This window comes from Perca fluviatilis, chromosome 17 (genome assembly GCF_010015445.1).
Source record: "Perca fluviatilis chromosome 17, GENO_Pfluv_1.0, whole genome shotgun sequence".
Taxonomy (NCBI): domain Eukaryota; kingdom Metazoa; phylum Chordata; class Actinopteri; order Perciformes; family Percidae; genus Perca; species Perca fluviatilis.
In genome coordinates this window covers 25,840,958-25,857,353 of record NC_053128.1, presented here as the reverse complement: position 1 = coordinate 25,857,353, position 16,396 = coordinate 25,840,958, and the positions used below count along the sequence as shown (strand labels likewise).

Below are 16,396 nucleotides of genomic sequence, written 5' to 3'. Positions count from 1 at the left end.
TTTCGTATCAATTCTATTAACTGTTTTTGTAGCAAAAAAGAAGAGGTGAATGTGTGGATGTATAAAAAAAAGAGAAAGGAAGTGTGTATGCTTTATTGCTATATTGTCTGTCACTTTTGTGTGTCTGTGGTTCAGACTCTGTAGTTGTGATGCCTCATGACCTTTCCACATGCTTTGTGTTGAAGGTGTTTTAGCTCAGTTGCATATCGAGTTTATAGGCACTAGTACACTTCTATTATTACATTTGCTTCATCAGGTTGAAAGCAAAAGTCAAATATAATTTTTTTTGTGCTCAGTTTTTTTTTATGCAGTAATAAACAGATGTGGTCATTAAACTAAGACAGAGAAAAGAACTGTGTTTTTTTTCTTTGCAGAGGAATATTCCGTTCATTATTTTGAAGGCCTCTCTGACTATTAATCACCGGAAGGAATGACATGTCACAGCCTCAGCCCAGTTTGTGTTTGAGTCATAGTTAAAGCCTTGGAGTGTAAGTAGGTCTGGGTTGGACAGAACAGATGCATGATACGCGAAGAAGAGAAGAAGAAACAGAGGGTTTATACATGTTTGTAGGTATAGTTGTGTGTGGAGTTGTGTCTGTGTACCTTTGTATTCTGCAGCTAAAGGCCACTTTAGGATCTGATAAGTTACGATATAGAAATAACTTTCTCGGTTAATTTACTTGTCAGTAACCATAAAAAAAATTTAAATAGATATATTTTGACTCCAGGAGTTGCTTTCTGTCTGAGGTGCGATGTCTCCCTGTAATGCCAAAAAAAAAAAATGCTGCTGTTTGTTGAGCTGAGGTATTGTGGTTTTCTCTGCAGCCGGAGCAAACCTCTAACTGTTCCCTCTCCTCCTCTGGCAAGCAAATCCCTCAATTTGGGGTTTGGATTCACAGCCCAGATATCCACAAAGCCTGTTAACAGTTCTTTGAGGGACCCCAGCCCTCACACACACAACACTCACAGACTTCCCTATTGTGGAGATCCTCAGTCATAAAGCATAAAGAAAAATGACACAGTGCCCTCCTCTGCACTTCTGTACTGCCTCTACTCATACCATAAGAGCGTGGTTTACTATTCCAGTAGTTGTCATTGTGTTTGTATTCCCTGATACCGGCTTCCCCTTTTGAGTGATGACACGCCTGGTGGTCCAGGAAGTGCATCTATGGCAACTTCTTGTTTAGCTGGAAACGGCTAACAATCCTTTTCTTGTTTGTGTGTGTTTGTATATCTATTTTATTCCATGCCTTGAAGCGAAGTTCCCACAAGGTAGGTCTGGCGGACAGAGAGCCTGTTATATCTGTGGGAACACACTCTGTCTCGACTTGTGTCTCGACACACACACACACACACACACACACACACACACACACACACACACACACACACACAACACACACACACACACACACACACACACACACACACACATACAAAAATGCTCTCCCGTGGAGCCTGACACACAGACCTTGACCAGGTCACTGATAGCACGCCGTGTCCTGTCTGACTGTGACCTGCTCACCTGTACAGTGGCTTGTCTCGCTGTCTTCTGCCGAAACACTATATTTGTGTGATGTAAGAAAGATTAAATCAAGAAATGCTGAATTATTTTGCGTAAAGTGACAGCTTTCATAACAACTTTCATTCAAATTTTCAGATAGTAGACAGATTTTTATATGGATGAATACTGGAGGTAAATATATATACACAGAAGTGTGAGTGACAGAAGAAACAGGCAATTTCCAGAAAATGACAACAGGATGTGATGTTGCTGCAGGCACAGCAACTTGTTAAGAAGTTCCGTTATCTGCCATGTTACCATGGCGATGATGTTTACCCTCATCATCTCTTAACACATCCGGCACCACTTTGCATGCACATATACCAGCTTAGCACATATCAATAACTGCATGCTCACAGACCTGCACGTAGATTTTAAACAGCTGGACTTTCACATGTGCTTTTTAGCTTTTCTCTGGATTCACTTTTTTTAAGGCTGTGACTATCATTTTCCACCCGAGGTATTAACTGTCATCCCCCCCTGTGCTGGAAATAATATACCTTTGTGTCTGACCAGTGTCTCCACTCTGAAGTCCCCCTTTTTTCTAGTATTTAATCTATTACCATACCCATTACCCATATGTGTGTGAGTGTGAGAGACTCAACTCTTGCCTCAGATTGGTGCGTGGGTGAAAACTGGATGAAGTCCTTAAAATGTTTCCCTCAGGGCTATGACAGATCAGGGTTACAGTTATATGGCTGCAGTTTTTCCCATTCATCTGCATTCAGCTGACCAAATGCAATTTCTGGTTCTCTTTGATATATATGACCCAATGAAACCACTGTGTGTGTGCGGAAAGGGGAAACAGATATGAGTTCTTAGCTACAAACACACACACACACACACACACACACACACACACACACACACACACACACACACACACAGAGCGCACATACACACACTCCACATGCTGTCTATCTGAGATAATCTCATCTCCATCTGCTTGCCTTGGATGTGTAATAGGCTGCTCCTGCTGCGTTTCTGACTGCCTGCCTTGCCTCCCTGAGACCGAACTGGCTTAAAATAATCAACATTATCGACAGTAGAGATACGCCAGACTGGGCGGGCAATAAAAATCCAAATCCCTCCATTCTGCAGCCGCGGCAAGCTGTTGTTTCTCATTTTATATGTTTGTTCTGGCCTACATAAAGTATAGTCAAATGCCAACGGCTGTTGCTGCGGTCCCACTCGGATTTGCACCTGTGACCGCGCTTCCAGGAGCTCAATGTTTATGTGTGTACTGTACATGTGCATGCATGAACACTCGTATGCACAAATGTGTCAACTCATGTAGGTTTTTATCTGGCTGTGTGTGTGTGTGTGTGTGTGTGTGTGTGTGTGTGTGTGTGTGTGTGTGTGTGTGTGTGTGTGTGTGTGTGTGTGTGTGTGTGTGTGTGTGTGTGTGTGTGTGTGTGTGTATTAGCCATATGTCTGTGTTAATCAGGGAACACTGTAGTGAGTGTCTCTGATATGCATGTTTATGTGTGTTGTTTTTCTTCAGGCACGACAGCAAGCGCAGGTGAGGCACCAGATGGCCGCTGACAGTAAGAGTGAATACTCCTCCTACCTGCAGAAGTTCAACCAGGAGCAGAATGAACATTACTTTACAGTTATCCCCACCATATTCCAGGTAAATATAATAGCACTGCAACATACTGTATGTCCTATTTTATCTGATTTCTTGTTGCACAAAATATTTGGGGTAAACCAGGGCTTCCCATGAATCAAATTTGTTTAGGGTGCCCACCCAGATAGGTTTGCCTCCACCCAGAAATATTTTTTGTTTGTCTTTCAAAACTCTGTGTGGAAATGCAACTGAAAGCGCTGACTGAAAGAAAACTGCCAGAATTGTGCATTTATGTGCAATCATTACTTGGGTCGACTACTTAAAATAAATCCTCAACATGTGGGAAACGCTGAGGGAAAATGAGCCATCATTATAAAAGTGTCGTTATTTTGTACAAGTTATTTTCTGTTGCATTGTCACAGGTCGTGAGCTTTGAAACACAGTGTTGAAATCGTTTTTTCACTTCACAGAGTTTGGACTTTACTAGTGCTCTTTTTTGAGAATAGGGTTAAACATTAAGAAAGATGTAAAGTGCATAAGATATTTCCCAGATGATGCGTCAGATCTTTGACGCTCAAAATTAAAAAGACGACTCTTTCAGCCCTGCCCACTCCACTCTAATTCTATAACACAAGCTAGTAAAGCTTTCATTTGCGAATGAATATGCCTGAATTTTCATATGTAGAAACTTCAAGACATGGAGGAGAGAAGAATTGACAGGATAGGAGTGTGCATGAAGACGTTTGCAGACGTGGACCGCCAAGTACTGCCCATCGTGGGGAAATGTTTAGACGGCATGACGAAAGCCGCCGAGTCCATTGAGCCCAAGACTGTGAGTATACAGAAATAAGATACATTACACACACACACACACACACACACACACACACACACACACACACACACACACACACACACACACACACACACACACACACACACACACACACACACACACATTACTCACTCAGCCAGTGTGTCAGTCACAACCCACACACTACCGATTTAGGCTTTTATTTAAGCAACAAGTGTGCTGGTGGGTTTGTACCCTTGGGGGGCCTTTTAAAAATAAAAACAGTTCACCTGTGAACAACAAAGTGCTTGTAAAGTGGTGGCCCTTAAATGTTAAGTAATGGTGTGATATTTTGGGGGAGAAAGGAGCGTTAGAATAGACGATCGATGCCACTCCGTGTCTGTACTGTAAAAATGAAGCTACTGCAAGCTGCTGGTGAAATCCGGGGAAACAGCTATACTGGCTCTGTCTAAAGATAACAAAATCTGCCTTTAGCCTTAGATGTAATGGACAGATATGACAAATATGAGAGTGGTATTAATCTTCTCATCTAGATGAATAAGGTTATTTCCCAAAAATGTTTTAACACTTGTACTTGTGAAAATAGCAGGAAGTTGAAGCACTGTGCTTCCTATGGTCTAAATCTGTTGATTGGAGCTCATGAGAGCCTGTTTTAGTTTATACACTTCTATGAAGCTTACACAAAGTTATTGGCTTAAGTTCTGTATCGTGGCTTATTATTATTTATTATTTGGATATTAAAAAACCTTCAGTACTCTGTCTGGGTTTGCGGTATATTCTTGGGTTTTCTCGGGTTGTTTCTTGGGCCAAATATTTGGTGGTCCAATCAGCGAACAGAGGGAGTGGCTGAGAACGATGACGTTGAGGTCGTGCGCTAGAAGGATTCGAGCGAAGCCATTCGGTCCATTGTAGCAACGCTGCCGAATATCCAAAATTTAAAGCCTGAGCAAGAACAGTCTTTGCGGAGTTGTGTTGGTGGCCATGATGTTGTGGCCCTCCTCCCCACGGGCGTCGGGAAAAGTTTGATTTTCCAGCTCGCTCCGTTAGTGGTGAAGGAATTGGCGATGCTAGTGCTAAATATAAGCCGATAGTTGTTGTCAGTCTCCCCTCTTATTGCACATGCGCATGACATACGTCACGACCAAACGTTAATTCAATTCAATTCAATTTTATTTATAGTATCAAATCATAACACGAGTTATCTCGAGACACTTTACAGATAGAGTAGGTCTAGACCACACTCTATAATTTACAAAGCCCCAACAATTCCAGTAATTCCCTCAAGAGCAAGCAGTGCGACAGTGGCGAGGAAAAACTCCCTCTTGGGAAGAAACCTCAGACAGACCCAGACTCTTGGTAGGCGGTGTCTGACGGTGCCGGTTGGGGATGCGATGAACAGTGGCAGTAATAGTCACATTAATAATGGAACAGTGACTTCAAATGGTAGTCGCAGTAGTTCATGTCATATCAGTGCGCTGCAGGGCGTTACAGGATGTAGCGTGACCCAGCAGAGCAGGGATGGACGTAGCAGGAAGCAGCAGGGTTCAGCAGGACGCAGCATGACACTGCAGGGCACCGCAGAGCTTAGCAGGGAGTGCAGCAGGACCACGGCAACAGCTGCAACCAAGATCTTGGTGCCAACGTTCTCCAAGGAAATACGCTGGGTGAAAAAACATAAGGACTCCGGGGAGTAAACTCCCCAGAAGCTAGGATTAGTAACAAGCATTTCTGGGACGGGATGCACACAAATGGTAATAGAAAGGGAGAGCAGAGAGCAGCTCAGTGTGTCAAAGGAAGGAAGTCCCCCGGCAGTCTAGAACTATAACAGCTTAACTAAGAGAGACAGGTCATAAGGAGAGGTGGCCTGTTCGCATGTTAGTGATTGGTTATGGCAGATCCAGAGTGGCTCTGGGCAGATCCAATAGTTTTAAACTTTAAACAGAGTACCCACCTTCAAGGAAGTTAACACTTGTCAGTGGAGAGTGGCCAGACTCTCTGTACAAATGAAATGTACGAGAGTCTGGTAGGACCAGGCTAGCCTTCGCCTACGTTAAAAAGAAAATAATCTGTGTGATATATTGAGATGTCACATGTTGGCTGTATGACAAAAACAAGACTATCCCCTGCGATTGCATAGTGTGTGTGTGTGTGTGTGTGCGTGTGCGTGTATATACGCAAGGCTGGCCCGGCTCCAGGGAGATGACTCCAGCCTGTGACTGTCTGATGCAGTAAACAACAGCGGGGAATAACATATCACATGCTCCTTCCCTGTCTTTGTCTCTCTTCCTCTCATGTATGGAGTGCACAATCTTTGACCGCATGATCCTAACTCCAACCAGACCCTCTGCCCTTATCAGTTCATTGAGGCTGATGCTCACTGCGCTTGATTAATGTCCTTCTTCCTGTGTCTGAGGAGTCTGGCTGTGTCCCCGACCTCAGTGTTTTTGTCGTAACTCCTGGCTGACAGATTTAGGTCTTTTCCTCTTTCTTCTGTGTCCCACAAACTGGATAATGACAGTCTCTCTCACTCTCCTTTCACAGTTTCAACTGTAATCAGATTTAAAAACTACTATAAACAAGAGAGTCACCAGGCCCACTATTGTGTTGCGTCTTATCTCCGGACGTGCTGATTAGCTAGACAACATGAACAAACAATAAATCCCCTATGTTAGTTATTGTTTCGTAGGGCTGCACAATATATCTTTTTTTTATATCAACTTGCGCAATAAAGACATCGCGGAATGCTGCAACATATCGCAAAATAAACTGCACTTCAAAATGTTAACTGTCATTCTTTTTTGTTGGTGCCTTTTATGTTCAATTCAATGTCGGAAATTTTTTTTTTTTAATTCAATAAGCAATTTTCTGTATTTAAGCAAAATACTGAAAGCAGCAGAACTGAGTAGGGCTGTGCAATTAATCAAAATTTTTTAATCATGATTAAGATTTTGGCTCCTAATGATCACAAAAACAGAATAATCGAGAAAAAACTATTATTTTGCACATTATCTTTTGCAAGTAAACTCTTATTTTGCCTTATGTTCTGAATGAAAAAAAGAGAAAAGTATGGGTTAGGGTTAGGGGTAAGGGAAATTTCACAGTTCAAGGTGTTTTCACTGTTGATTTGTTTAACTTTTTCACAGTTTTTTTATTACAATAATTGCAACATCTTTCCAAAAGTCAATGAGTAATCGTGTTTTATAACTGTGATTTCAATATTGACCAAAATACTTGTGATTATGATTTCCATAATCAAGCAGCCCTAGAACTGAGTACACTTTAAAATCAGTTTATTGATCGCAAATTATCGCATTTTGCATATTTTCTTCGTATCGTGCAGCCCTAATGTTTTGCATTTTCTGTTTCAGTTGAAGTGGATAAAAACTATATCAAGGCTGTCACTGATTGCTGCCACCATTCTCCTCCACTAGGACTCAAAGCAGGTGGTGGAGTCCTATAAGTCCGGGTTCGAGCCCCCGGGAGATGTGGAGTTTGAGGATTACGGCCAGGCCATGAAGAGGACGGTGTCTGAAACCAGCCTGTCCAACTCCAAAGAGGCCAGGGAGAAGCCTGCCGGCAAGAGCAAGGGCAAACTGTGGCCTTTCATTAAGAACAAGAACAAGGTAACACATGCAATGCAAACTTAACACAGAGCCACATTTACACTCAAACTTACAGCAGAGCCTCGCCGTTTGTAGTGCATTTTGTTTTACCACTTGATTTCCATCACTTAAAGGTCACGTTGCACTTTGGGGAGATTTTTGTGGGCTGGAGGGCCTATAGACTGTATTATCTTATGTTGGTTCTGTCTCGTAATATATGTGTTCAATGTTGCATTCATAGTATCTGTTACATTTGTAGCACTGGTTACGTATTTAATTTAGTTTCATTTTTGTGTAGATTCTTTGACTTTCGTTAAGCTCAAGAACTTTGTTGCTAGTTCATGTTAGTATTGCCATTTCTGTTGTTATTATTTGCCACCCGTTTCCTCCTCCCTGGCAATCACCTTCACCAATTTTTGGAAACTTCCTTCTGTAACACACACTAATGCATTTCTACTGTCATTCTGTGGACGGACTCAACTGGCTGAAATAACAGTTTCCCTTGACCGTTTTTCCATTGACTGGAACTCTTGGGTAGCCTCCATCAGTTTCCTGCTTCTGAACAGAAAAACTGATTTCTGTCTGTCTTATGGGCTGGTGGCACTGTTGATATTGAATTAGAGCAGAGCATGTTTCAGTAAATTTGTGTGTGTGTGTGTGTGTGTGTGTGTGTGTGTGTGTGTGTGTGTGTGTGTGTGTGTGTGTGTGTGTGTGTGTGTGTGTGTGTGTGTGTGTGTGTGTGTGTGTGAGTGAGTGAGTGAGTGAGTGAGTGAGTGAGAGAGAGAGAGAGAGAGAGAGAGAAAAGGCTGGAAGAAAGTGTGTCCAAAGCTAGATGAGAAACCCCAGCGTACTGACTCTATGTGTACAGAAAATGGTAAACATGTCGCTTATCTGGTGCTTGATGCACTTATGATTTATTTTTTTTATAGAAGGTTTTTGGGAGCACAGACAGCCATAGAGAGAGGTATTTCTACTTTACATGCACACATGCATGCAAGCATAACAAGACATACAAAAATAGAACATTATACTGATATTTCAGAACAAAAGCACCATCGCTGCCTTACAGAAACAGGGTTTTTAGTGATTTTTCTGTCTCTTTGTTTTTGAAAGAGCGGTTTCTGACTCACTTGCCCATGCATGCGCATTGTGTGGCGTCTTAGAACTCATCTCTGCTTCATTCTGAAACTCTCCAACTACTTGATGAGTTATGCAGTCAGATGTTATAGGACAGCGATAAGCAATTAGATTTCTCTGATGACGACCTCAAATTCAGCTGCTGATATCCTTGGGGATGTGGTGAATTTCTCGTCCTAGCTGGCATGTGATGAGGTCGGGAAAGAGAAAAAATGAGAAGGATTTCGAAAAATGGAAGCCTGCATGCGCTTGGACTGAAACTCTTTGCTGTTTGCTGTGTTGCAGCCGCTTGCTTTAACACATTTTACGCTTCCTACTCACTCTGGTCGTTTTCTTCTTTTTAACTGTCTTTTTTTTTATGTTTCATATGTTTGACATTGTTTTCAACAACATAACAACTGATACACTAGGTTTTACGTACCTTCAGTTGTCTTATAATTTCCGTTTGGGTTTTCTGTTGTTTGTTTATTTTTTAATATTTGTAGGAGGCTTATTTATTTCGTTTTGTGTTCCCTCCTCCTTTTCCTCCTTTGTCTTTTTTTTTGTTGAATTCTTGCCCCTTTTCTACTTCTTCTTCCATGTTTTACCTCCTCCTCCTCCTCCTCTCTCCGTCACGGCTCCCTCTCTTACTGGTAGCTTATGTCCCTGTTAACGTCCCCCCACCAGCCCCCCCCTGCCCCCCCAGCCTCATCCCCGCCCTCACCCTCTGCTGTTCCCAACGACCCCCAGTCTCCCAAGCAGCAAAAGGAGCCCCTCTCCCACCGCCTCAACGACTTCATGAGCTCCAAACCCAAAATGCACTGCCTCCGGAGCCTGAGGCGAGGGGTAAGTGTGTGTGTGTGTGTGTGTCCAGCGAGCTTAATGCATGCTTATGTGTCCTACACCTGTATCTGAGCTCCGTACCTGCTACACTGTATGGGTAAAGTAATACAAAAGGTAGAATCTTTGCATATATTGCAAATCTGGTTTGATGGTCATAATGCCTACATGGCATCATCATATAGCAGGTGATTGAACAATACCTCTGTTACCAGTAACTGAACGCATCAATATGTAGGAAATGTAACCTCAATTAGAACGCAGTGCTCACATTGGCCCATTACAGATTTCATTTTCACCTTTTTTTCTGTGCAGATGCACCTTTAAAATTGTTACTATTATTACCAAATAAAAAAGGTATAATCTGTGAATACCAGCAGTACGACAGGCCTTTTGCCTTTACTTGTACAGTGTTCAGCCTATTTGCTTCTCTAGCATGCTTCTGTAGCGCATAACTATGAATCCATGGTACATGTCTGATGCATTCTCCATCTTGTCCCTCTTCATATTAACTCTGTGCTCACAATGACAATCCCTCTCAACCACTTCCCCCCAGAAATGAACAAGACGCCTGAGCAGTCTTGGCAGTAGCATGCAGGCTGCAGTAGCTCCCTGCACACTTCTCTGCAGTCTATGCTGGAGGCAGATTTTATTTATTTTTTGCACGTGATATTAGGAAAAGAGCATACAGAAGAAGGTTAAAGCTCACAATATGAACAATAGGGCTGGGTATCATTCAAAAAGTTTCGATACCCTTACCGATACCAACACAGTGACTTTGATACGGACTCCTAAACGATATTCTTTTCGATACCAATATTATAAAATCCATTTAAAAAAAATTATTTACAACATTACACATGACAGCACAAATCTTTTTCCTTTTTTTTTTCTTCAGCTCCTTCTACTGGAGTCCTGTCTCTGTGCATAATGGGGAGTTTTACCTGCACGCCTCTTCGACGTGTAACGTTAGACAACCAATCAGCAGCATTATTAGATCTTGGTAGAAGCTTATTGGCTCACTGGCGCTGATGAGATTTACTCCTTTGGTATTGAATGACGAGCCATTTTTCGATACTCGATACTATGGGAGCAATTCGGTCGGTGCCTAAAAAGTATTGAATTTGGTACCCAACCCTAATGAGCAAAGTGATGGATTGTGGGTATGGCAGCAGGCTGACTGAGTCACCCACACCACGAGGAGGGAGAAGGCCAGTAGAGTAATTTTAGAAGGCTTCCCCGAGGGTGGCCTTATCAGCACCAGCCTGGTGGGTCCCGGTTGGTGTCATCACCAGTTCCCGCTCTGAAGTCCAGTGTTTGTTGTAATGGTATCGCTGGGCCGGGGCAGGTCATAGCATGTCATCCCGTAACGCACTTCACCCTCCAGCTCTCCCTGACCTCAGGAATGGGCGGTAACTCATGTGTTCCTTCCGGACCCCACAAATATGGGTTTTTGTTTACACTCACATTTTTGAAAGGGCAGCAGTTACTCAAAGTAAAAACATTTGTATGAATTGGTGCTACCATGACATCTAAAAAAGGCAAATAAACAATATGGTGCAACAGTGCAGTGTGTGCAATCGTATTGTGGAGGAAACGATTGAAGGTCGGCAGAAAAAAAGGAAGTGTGTATTTTTTTCTAGCGCCGGACAGATCTATCAGGAAGTGCGCGTTTCTGAAAGCGGAAGTGCTGAAAAAGCTCTCGAGAAGAGCGATAAAAAAACAGTTCAATCAGATGCATTGTTTGTCGACTATACACTGATTAAACAGATTGACGTTTGACCTTACTCTGACATTTTAATAGCATAGGAAAAAGGGTCTGTGAGAGGTTAGAAACTGTGTCAGAGTAGAAAGCCCATTAGCGAATCAACCACTTTAAATTAATCTGCACTTCTTTCCATATCTCATGACATTTAATTAAGTTACCCTTTCATGTCTCATGCCACTGACCTGTTTGTTTTTCATGTATATAGATGTTTAATGTAGAGCACATTTTTACAATATCATTTCTTTCTTTTTGGAATAAAGCTACCATATGTTTTTTATTTTTTTATTTTAAGGCAACAGAATGTGCATGGTTAATCCAGCAACAAGTCTTTTAGGGACACCAGCCCTACTGCCTCACTGACAAACATTTTTGATCTAATGCCTGTGAACAGCTGCTGGTAGAGTGGCAGGGCATTTCCTCAGCTCTTTTACAAACAGACCTGCATCCATCTGGTCAAACCAAGCTAACTAGCAACACTTTAGCTTATTTTATTAAAGGGTATCTGCAAGTCTTCAAAAGCCTTATACAGCTTTTAATTCAGTTTCCAAGAAGGCTTTTGGATCTGATCCGAGCTGTCAGACGTGACATCGGTCATTGGCTCATAATGGGAAAGTGTCCATGTTATTAAGAACTTTTTTTGATTGGTTAATCCATTTAATGGCACTTAAATCCAATTTAATCAATGTATCACTAGGAGTTATTGTTACATCCTGTTGGGAAGTACTGGACAAATAAATAAGAAACCGGAATTAAATGTTATTCAATGTGGTATTAAAAGAATCTTAAACTTAACTGCCTGCAACACCCCTGTTTAAAGAGTTAACAAACAGCAAGATGCAAAACCTACTTTCTACGATATTCTGTGGTTACAGCTGCAGGTAAATCAAGAAAATACCATTTTATTCCACTCGCACCTCCTGCAAGGGGAACATAGTATCACATTAGGGATTAGAGTAGTTGTGCCAGTAGAGGTGGGGTGTTGTGTGTCTCTGCACAGTGGAGGGATATCTACCCCCGCAGGAGAGCCTTTGTGTGGTGCATATTAGCTGTCTAATCCATCCACAGTAACTGTGGAAACAGGAGAAGAAGAAAAAAAGAAAGCGTATGTGTTTTTGGAGTCAAATCAAGACAGTGTAACAGTATAAGAGCTTTAAGACGTCAGTGCTGTTTTCTGAGTTCTCATTGACAAAGCTGTGTTCTCTCCGACGACCACCACAGCAGCAATCGCCGCGCTCGCTCAATTGTCACAAAGAGCTTATGAAGAGGACTCTGGGTCGACCCACATATGCTTTCGAAGCCAGGCAATATGTTGTAAGTGTGTGCGTGATGGGCATCAGTGAGTACCAGCGGTGTGTGCGTGCGTGCGTGTGTGCGTGCGTGTGTGCGTGCATGCGTGCGTGCGTGTATGTGGTTCAGGTGGTTGGTGCGGATATATGTGCGGATGTGTGTGATTAGTAGAAGCCATGTACAACACATACAGTAGCCTCATTATTAATAATTCGTTTTGTGACACATTCAGTCGTCACAAATAATGAGGAAAAACTTCCTCACAAAGGAGGCTGGTGTCTGTGCCTGGCTCAGTATTGATCACACGGCTCTGACGCGTGTAGAAGCGGGACGAATGATCGGAGAAGAGGATGACTTCATCACATGTATCGGCTTGAGGTTTCTTGTTGCTAGCTGTTGTCCTGCAGATGTTTCAGAGCTTCCCCCCCCCCCCACTGAGCATCTACTGTACAAGGGGTCAATTCCCAAAGTGCTACAAGCACCTGAGGCTGTGGGGGATTATGGGCATGAGGATGCTATTCATCCCACCCAGCTATCTCGCTCCTCGCTATTTAAATTGCACTGTCAGGTGGATATGACACTAGGCGAGGTGTTGGCATAGACTGTATAATATTAATGGAAATAGCATGCGTGACGTCACCCATTGGTGTGTCGAGTCGTCGAGTTTGTCGTTCCGGGCGCAGCCATCTTGGGTGCGGATGTGACGCTTTTAGACGAGAGGGAGGAGTGAGGGAGGAGCCCTTACACTCTACGTTACGTTACACACTTTCACTGGCAATCACATCATAGCCGGTTTTAAAATCAACGAGACCATAATTCAAAAAATTAACATCATTCTGTGTTGCAATAGACTTAAAACTAGCGATTGAGACCATAAACTCATTATGAAAATGTTTACTGAGGTAATCAATCAAGTGAGAAGTAGCTCACTTTCTCATAGACTTCTACAGAAACCGACCTCCTTTTGCAACCGCACGTGTCGCCCCCTGCTGGAATTCAGATAGAATGCAGGTTTAAGGCACTTCCGCACTTCGCCGAACTTTGTACATTAATATTATACAGTCTATGGGTGTTGGTCACACTTTGGATATGGGTTCAGCCTACAGTACCCAGAATTCACCCCTCCAGGGCTTTCTTTGTGCTGGTGTTCCATACTGCAGCGATGTTATCTGTTTGTAAAGACCATAATATACCTGTATATCTATGTCTGTCTGGGTGGTTGGAAAGAGTTCGGGTAGATCTGTGGACCAGGGCCTGTATTTATTTATTTTTTATAAGCTGCAGCTCTCAGGTGATAACATGATTTATCACAAATCCTTACGTTTTACTTAGTGACATTTTATTCTAAAAAAAACATACCTGAGTTAAATTCTTAAAAAGTTCAATTTATTTGTGTGAATGTCCTAGCAACATGAAATAAACAACAATCCAATATATTTAAATGAAATAGATGAAATAATAGGAACATTGGAAATTGGCTAAAATGAAAACAAAAAGAAAACTGAACTGGAGAATGTTAATGCAAATAATAAGTTAAACTACCCTATTCATCATGACCAATGATATTTTGTACAGTCACTCCAAAATATGTATCAGAAGATGTGTGCCCACCTCTGTCTCTGCACTGCAGTCAGCTAAGATCTACTCTTAAACTCTCTCTTAAATTTTAGAGAATTTTTAAGTTGTGAGATAAATTATAAAAACCATATACTCATGAGATTGCAAGTTTAGTTTAGTTTATTTCGATCACACAAATCACATTTTATCTTTTACTTAAGTTCACAATTTCACTTTTACAGGCCCAGATTTTTTTGAAAATTTTTTTTTTTCTTATACCCAGACCTAGAATAAAGTCCATATCTGACCCAATAGAAACAAAAACAAAGCCCAAACTAGATCCTAACCCAGAGTTTATGATACATTCTTATTATTTATACTTGCACACCATCAGTGCTGTCAATGTATAAGTGTAAATTAGATATTATCTTATGCTCTGTAAGTGAGGCTTCACCCATAGTAAATGTAAGAATGATATAGCGTCAGGGAGGCGAGAGGGAGGATCACAAGGCGTCATAGCGAATACCGTAACACGTCATTCCAGCTGGATGACTTTAAGAGTGGACCAAAGTGAGCAGAGCTCCTCAGTGCACCAGCCTGTCAGCCTCTAACAGGATTACAAGTCATCTGCTCCAGCTCTACCAAGCCAAGGGTTGTTAACCTGCTCTCCACTCTGTTCTTTGTATTCAAAACACTGCTAGAATTCACGCAGCAAATGGTTGTAAATAAGCTGTTAAAACACGTTTACAGCCATTTCCTTTGTGCTTTTTTTACTCTACTTGCCTTTTAGTTCACAATTACTCTTATTTGTTTTATTCAGGGACTTTCACTTGAGTTATACAGTACATAGACCTGGATATGTGTTGATTTGTCCTTCGTAACGAGTGAGTTTCGATATTTTGGGTTTTGAAAGCGACTCTCATGTCTGTGTACAGTATCTGCCTCCATGTCAACGTATGGATCTGCTAATGTGTTTATGCTTTTGGCGCCCTCTGCTGTCGCCTGCGTGTCATTGTGATGGCAGCGGAGAGGGATCAAGAAGTAAAGGGTTCATCCGTCCCTGTCGCAGTCACCACCCCTCTACTTCTTTCCTTACATTTATTTTCATCTGTCTTCCCTTGATTTGTTTCCCCATTCTTTACTTCATGCTTGTGCAGTAGGTTGGCCTTTTTGCCAAGTAATTTTTTCATTTTTCATCAATCCATTACATTAGAAATGCTAAACTTCACCAAATTAGAAAAATAGGGGGTTGAAACTGTCACTCAAAGACTTTTCTATACCACAACTTAGCATATGAATCCAAATCCTAAAGCCTTTAAGTGCCATACCCTCTTTTCCTTAAATGGTGAAGTTTGGCACAGCAAAGAGTTATCATTAAATACAATACCATTTTTATTTAAAGGAAAATGAAACAAATGGCCGCAATATTCTCCTGACATTGACTGTGTGTCTCTTTCTCTCTCCTGCTCTTCGCCATTTCTCTCTCCTCTCCCCCCCATGAAGCTTTCTCTCAAGCTGGTAAGCATCACCGAATAACCTCACGACCATAGCGGCATGACCATAGCACGCATGTCACGTCCTCCCAGTAACACACTGTTAATAACGTTCTGTACGCCGTTACGTTTTTGTTGTGCTCTCTTTTTTTTATTTATTTTTTGGATTTAAGTTAATAATTTAATCTTTGCTGTGACACAACGATGGACCTCAGACTCATGTCGTTGTCTCATTTGTATGTTGTTTTGTTGTTTGTTTTTTTGTGTTGTGGTTGTGTTCCCGTCACGTCATGTCTCCCAAACTGTGTGTGGTCTTTGTGGTGCAGATCACACTCAATTCCCACGTCCGGAATCTCATTGAGGTGATCAGATTTACTCTATGTTTTACCTGTCCGTCTCTTAGTCTGTCTGGTAGTCCTTCTTCGTCTCGACAAATCGTATGTCCTTGTAACAAACACTAATCTGATCTTATGTAGTAGTTGCCTACTCATGTCCTCACACTGCATGCCATTATTTTATAGACTGCTGTTCTGTAAAGCTAACATACTGTCAGAGAACTGTGTGATTGCAGGCCTCCAGAGAATATCAACCATTCATTCATATTTTCCTCAGAACAAGACACAATTTGAGGATTAAAGGAATAGTTTAACATTTTGGAAACTAAATTCACTTTCTTTCGATACCACTCTCATATCTGTACGCTAGAAAGGAAGCCGGGGTAAACAGCTAGCCTAATTCTGTCCAAATATATAAACTGTGCCTACCACAACCTCTAAAACTCACAA

General features: G+C 41.9%; 1 protein-coding gene across 22 annotated transcripts in view; it reads left to right on the top strand.

Moving 5' to 3' along the window:
- Window positions 1-16,396, top strand: part of LOC120545124 (formin-binding protein 1) — a 66,036-nt gene that overhangs the window by 37,352 nt on the left and 12,288 nt on the right. For 7 of the 22 annotated variants that reach the window (XM_039779138.1, XM_039779126.1, XM_039779125.1 and 4 more), the window contains exons 7-12: window positions 3,069-3,197; window positions 3,820-3,966; window positions 7,380-7,571; window positions 9,324-9,512; window positions 15,622-15,636; window positions 15,938-15,973. In XM_039779138.1, the coding sequence (XP_039635072.1) occupies window positions 3,069-3,197; window positions 3,820-3,966; window positions 7,380-7,571; window positions 9,324-9,512; window positions 15,622-15,636; window positions 15,938-15,973 (708 nt within the window). The remainder of the gene's footprint in view (window positions 1-3,068; window positions 3,198-3,819; window positions 3,967-7,379; window positions 7,572-9,323; window positions 9,513-15,621; window positions 15,637-15,937; window positions 15,974-16,396) is intronic. The other 15 variants (XM_039779129.1, XM_039779130.1, XM_039779140.1 and 12 more) reach the window with 10 other exon arrangements.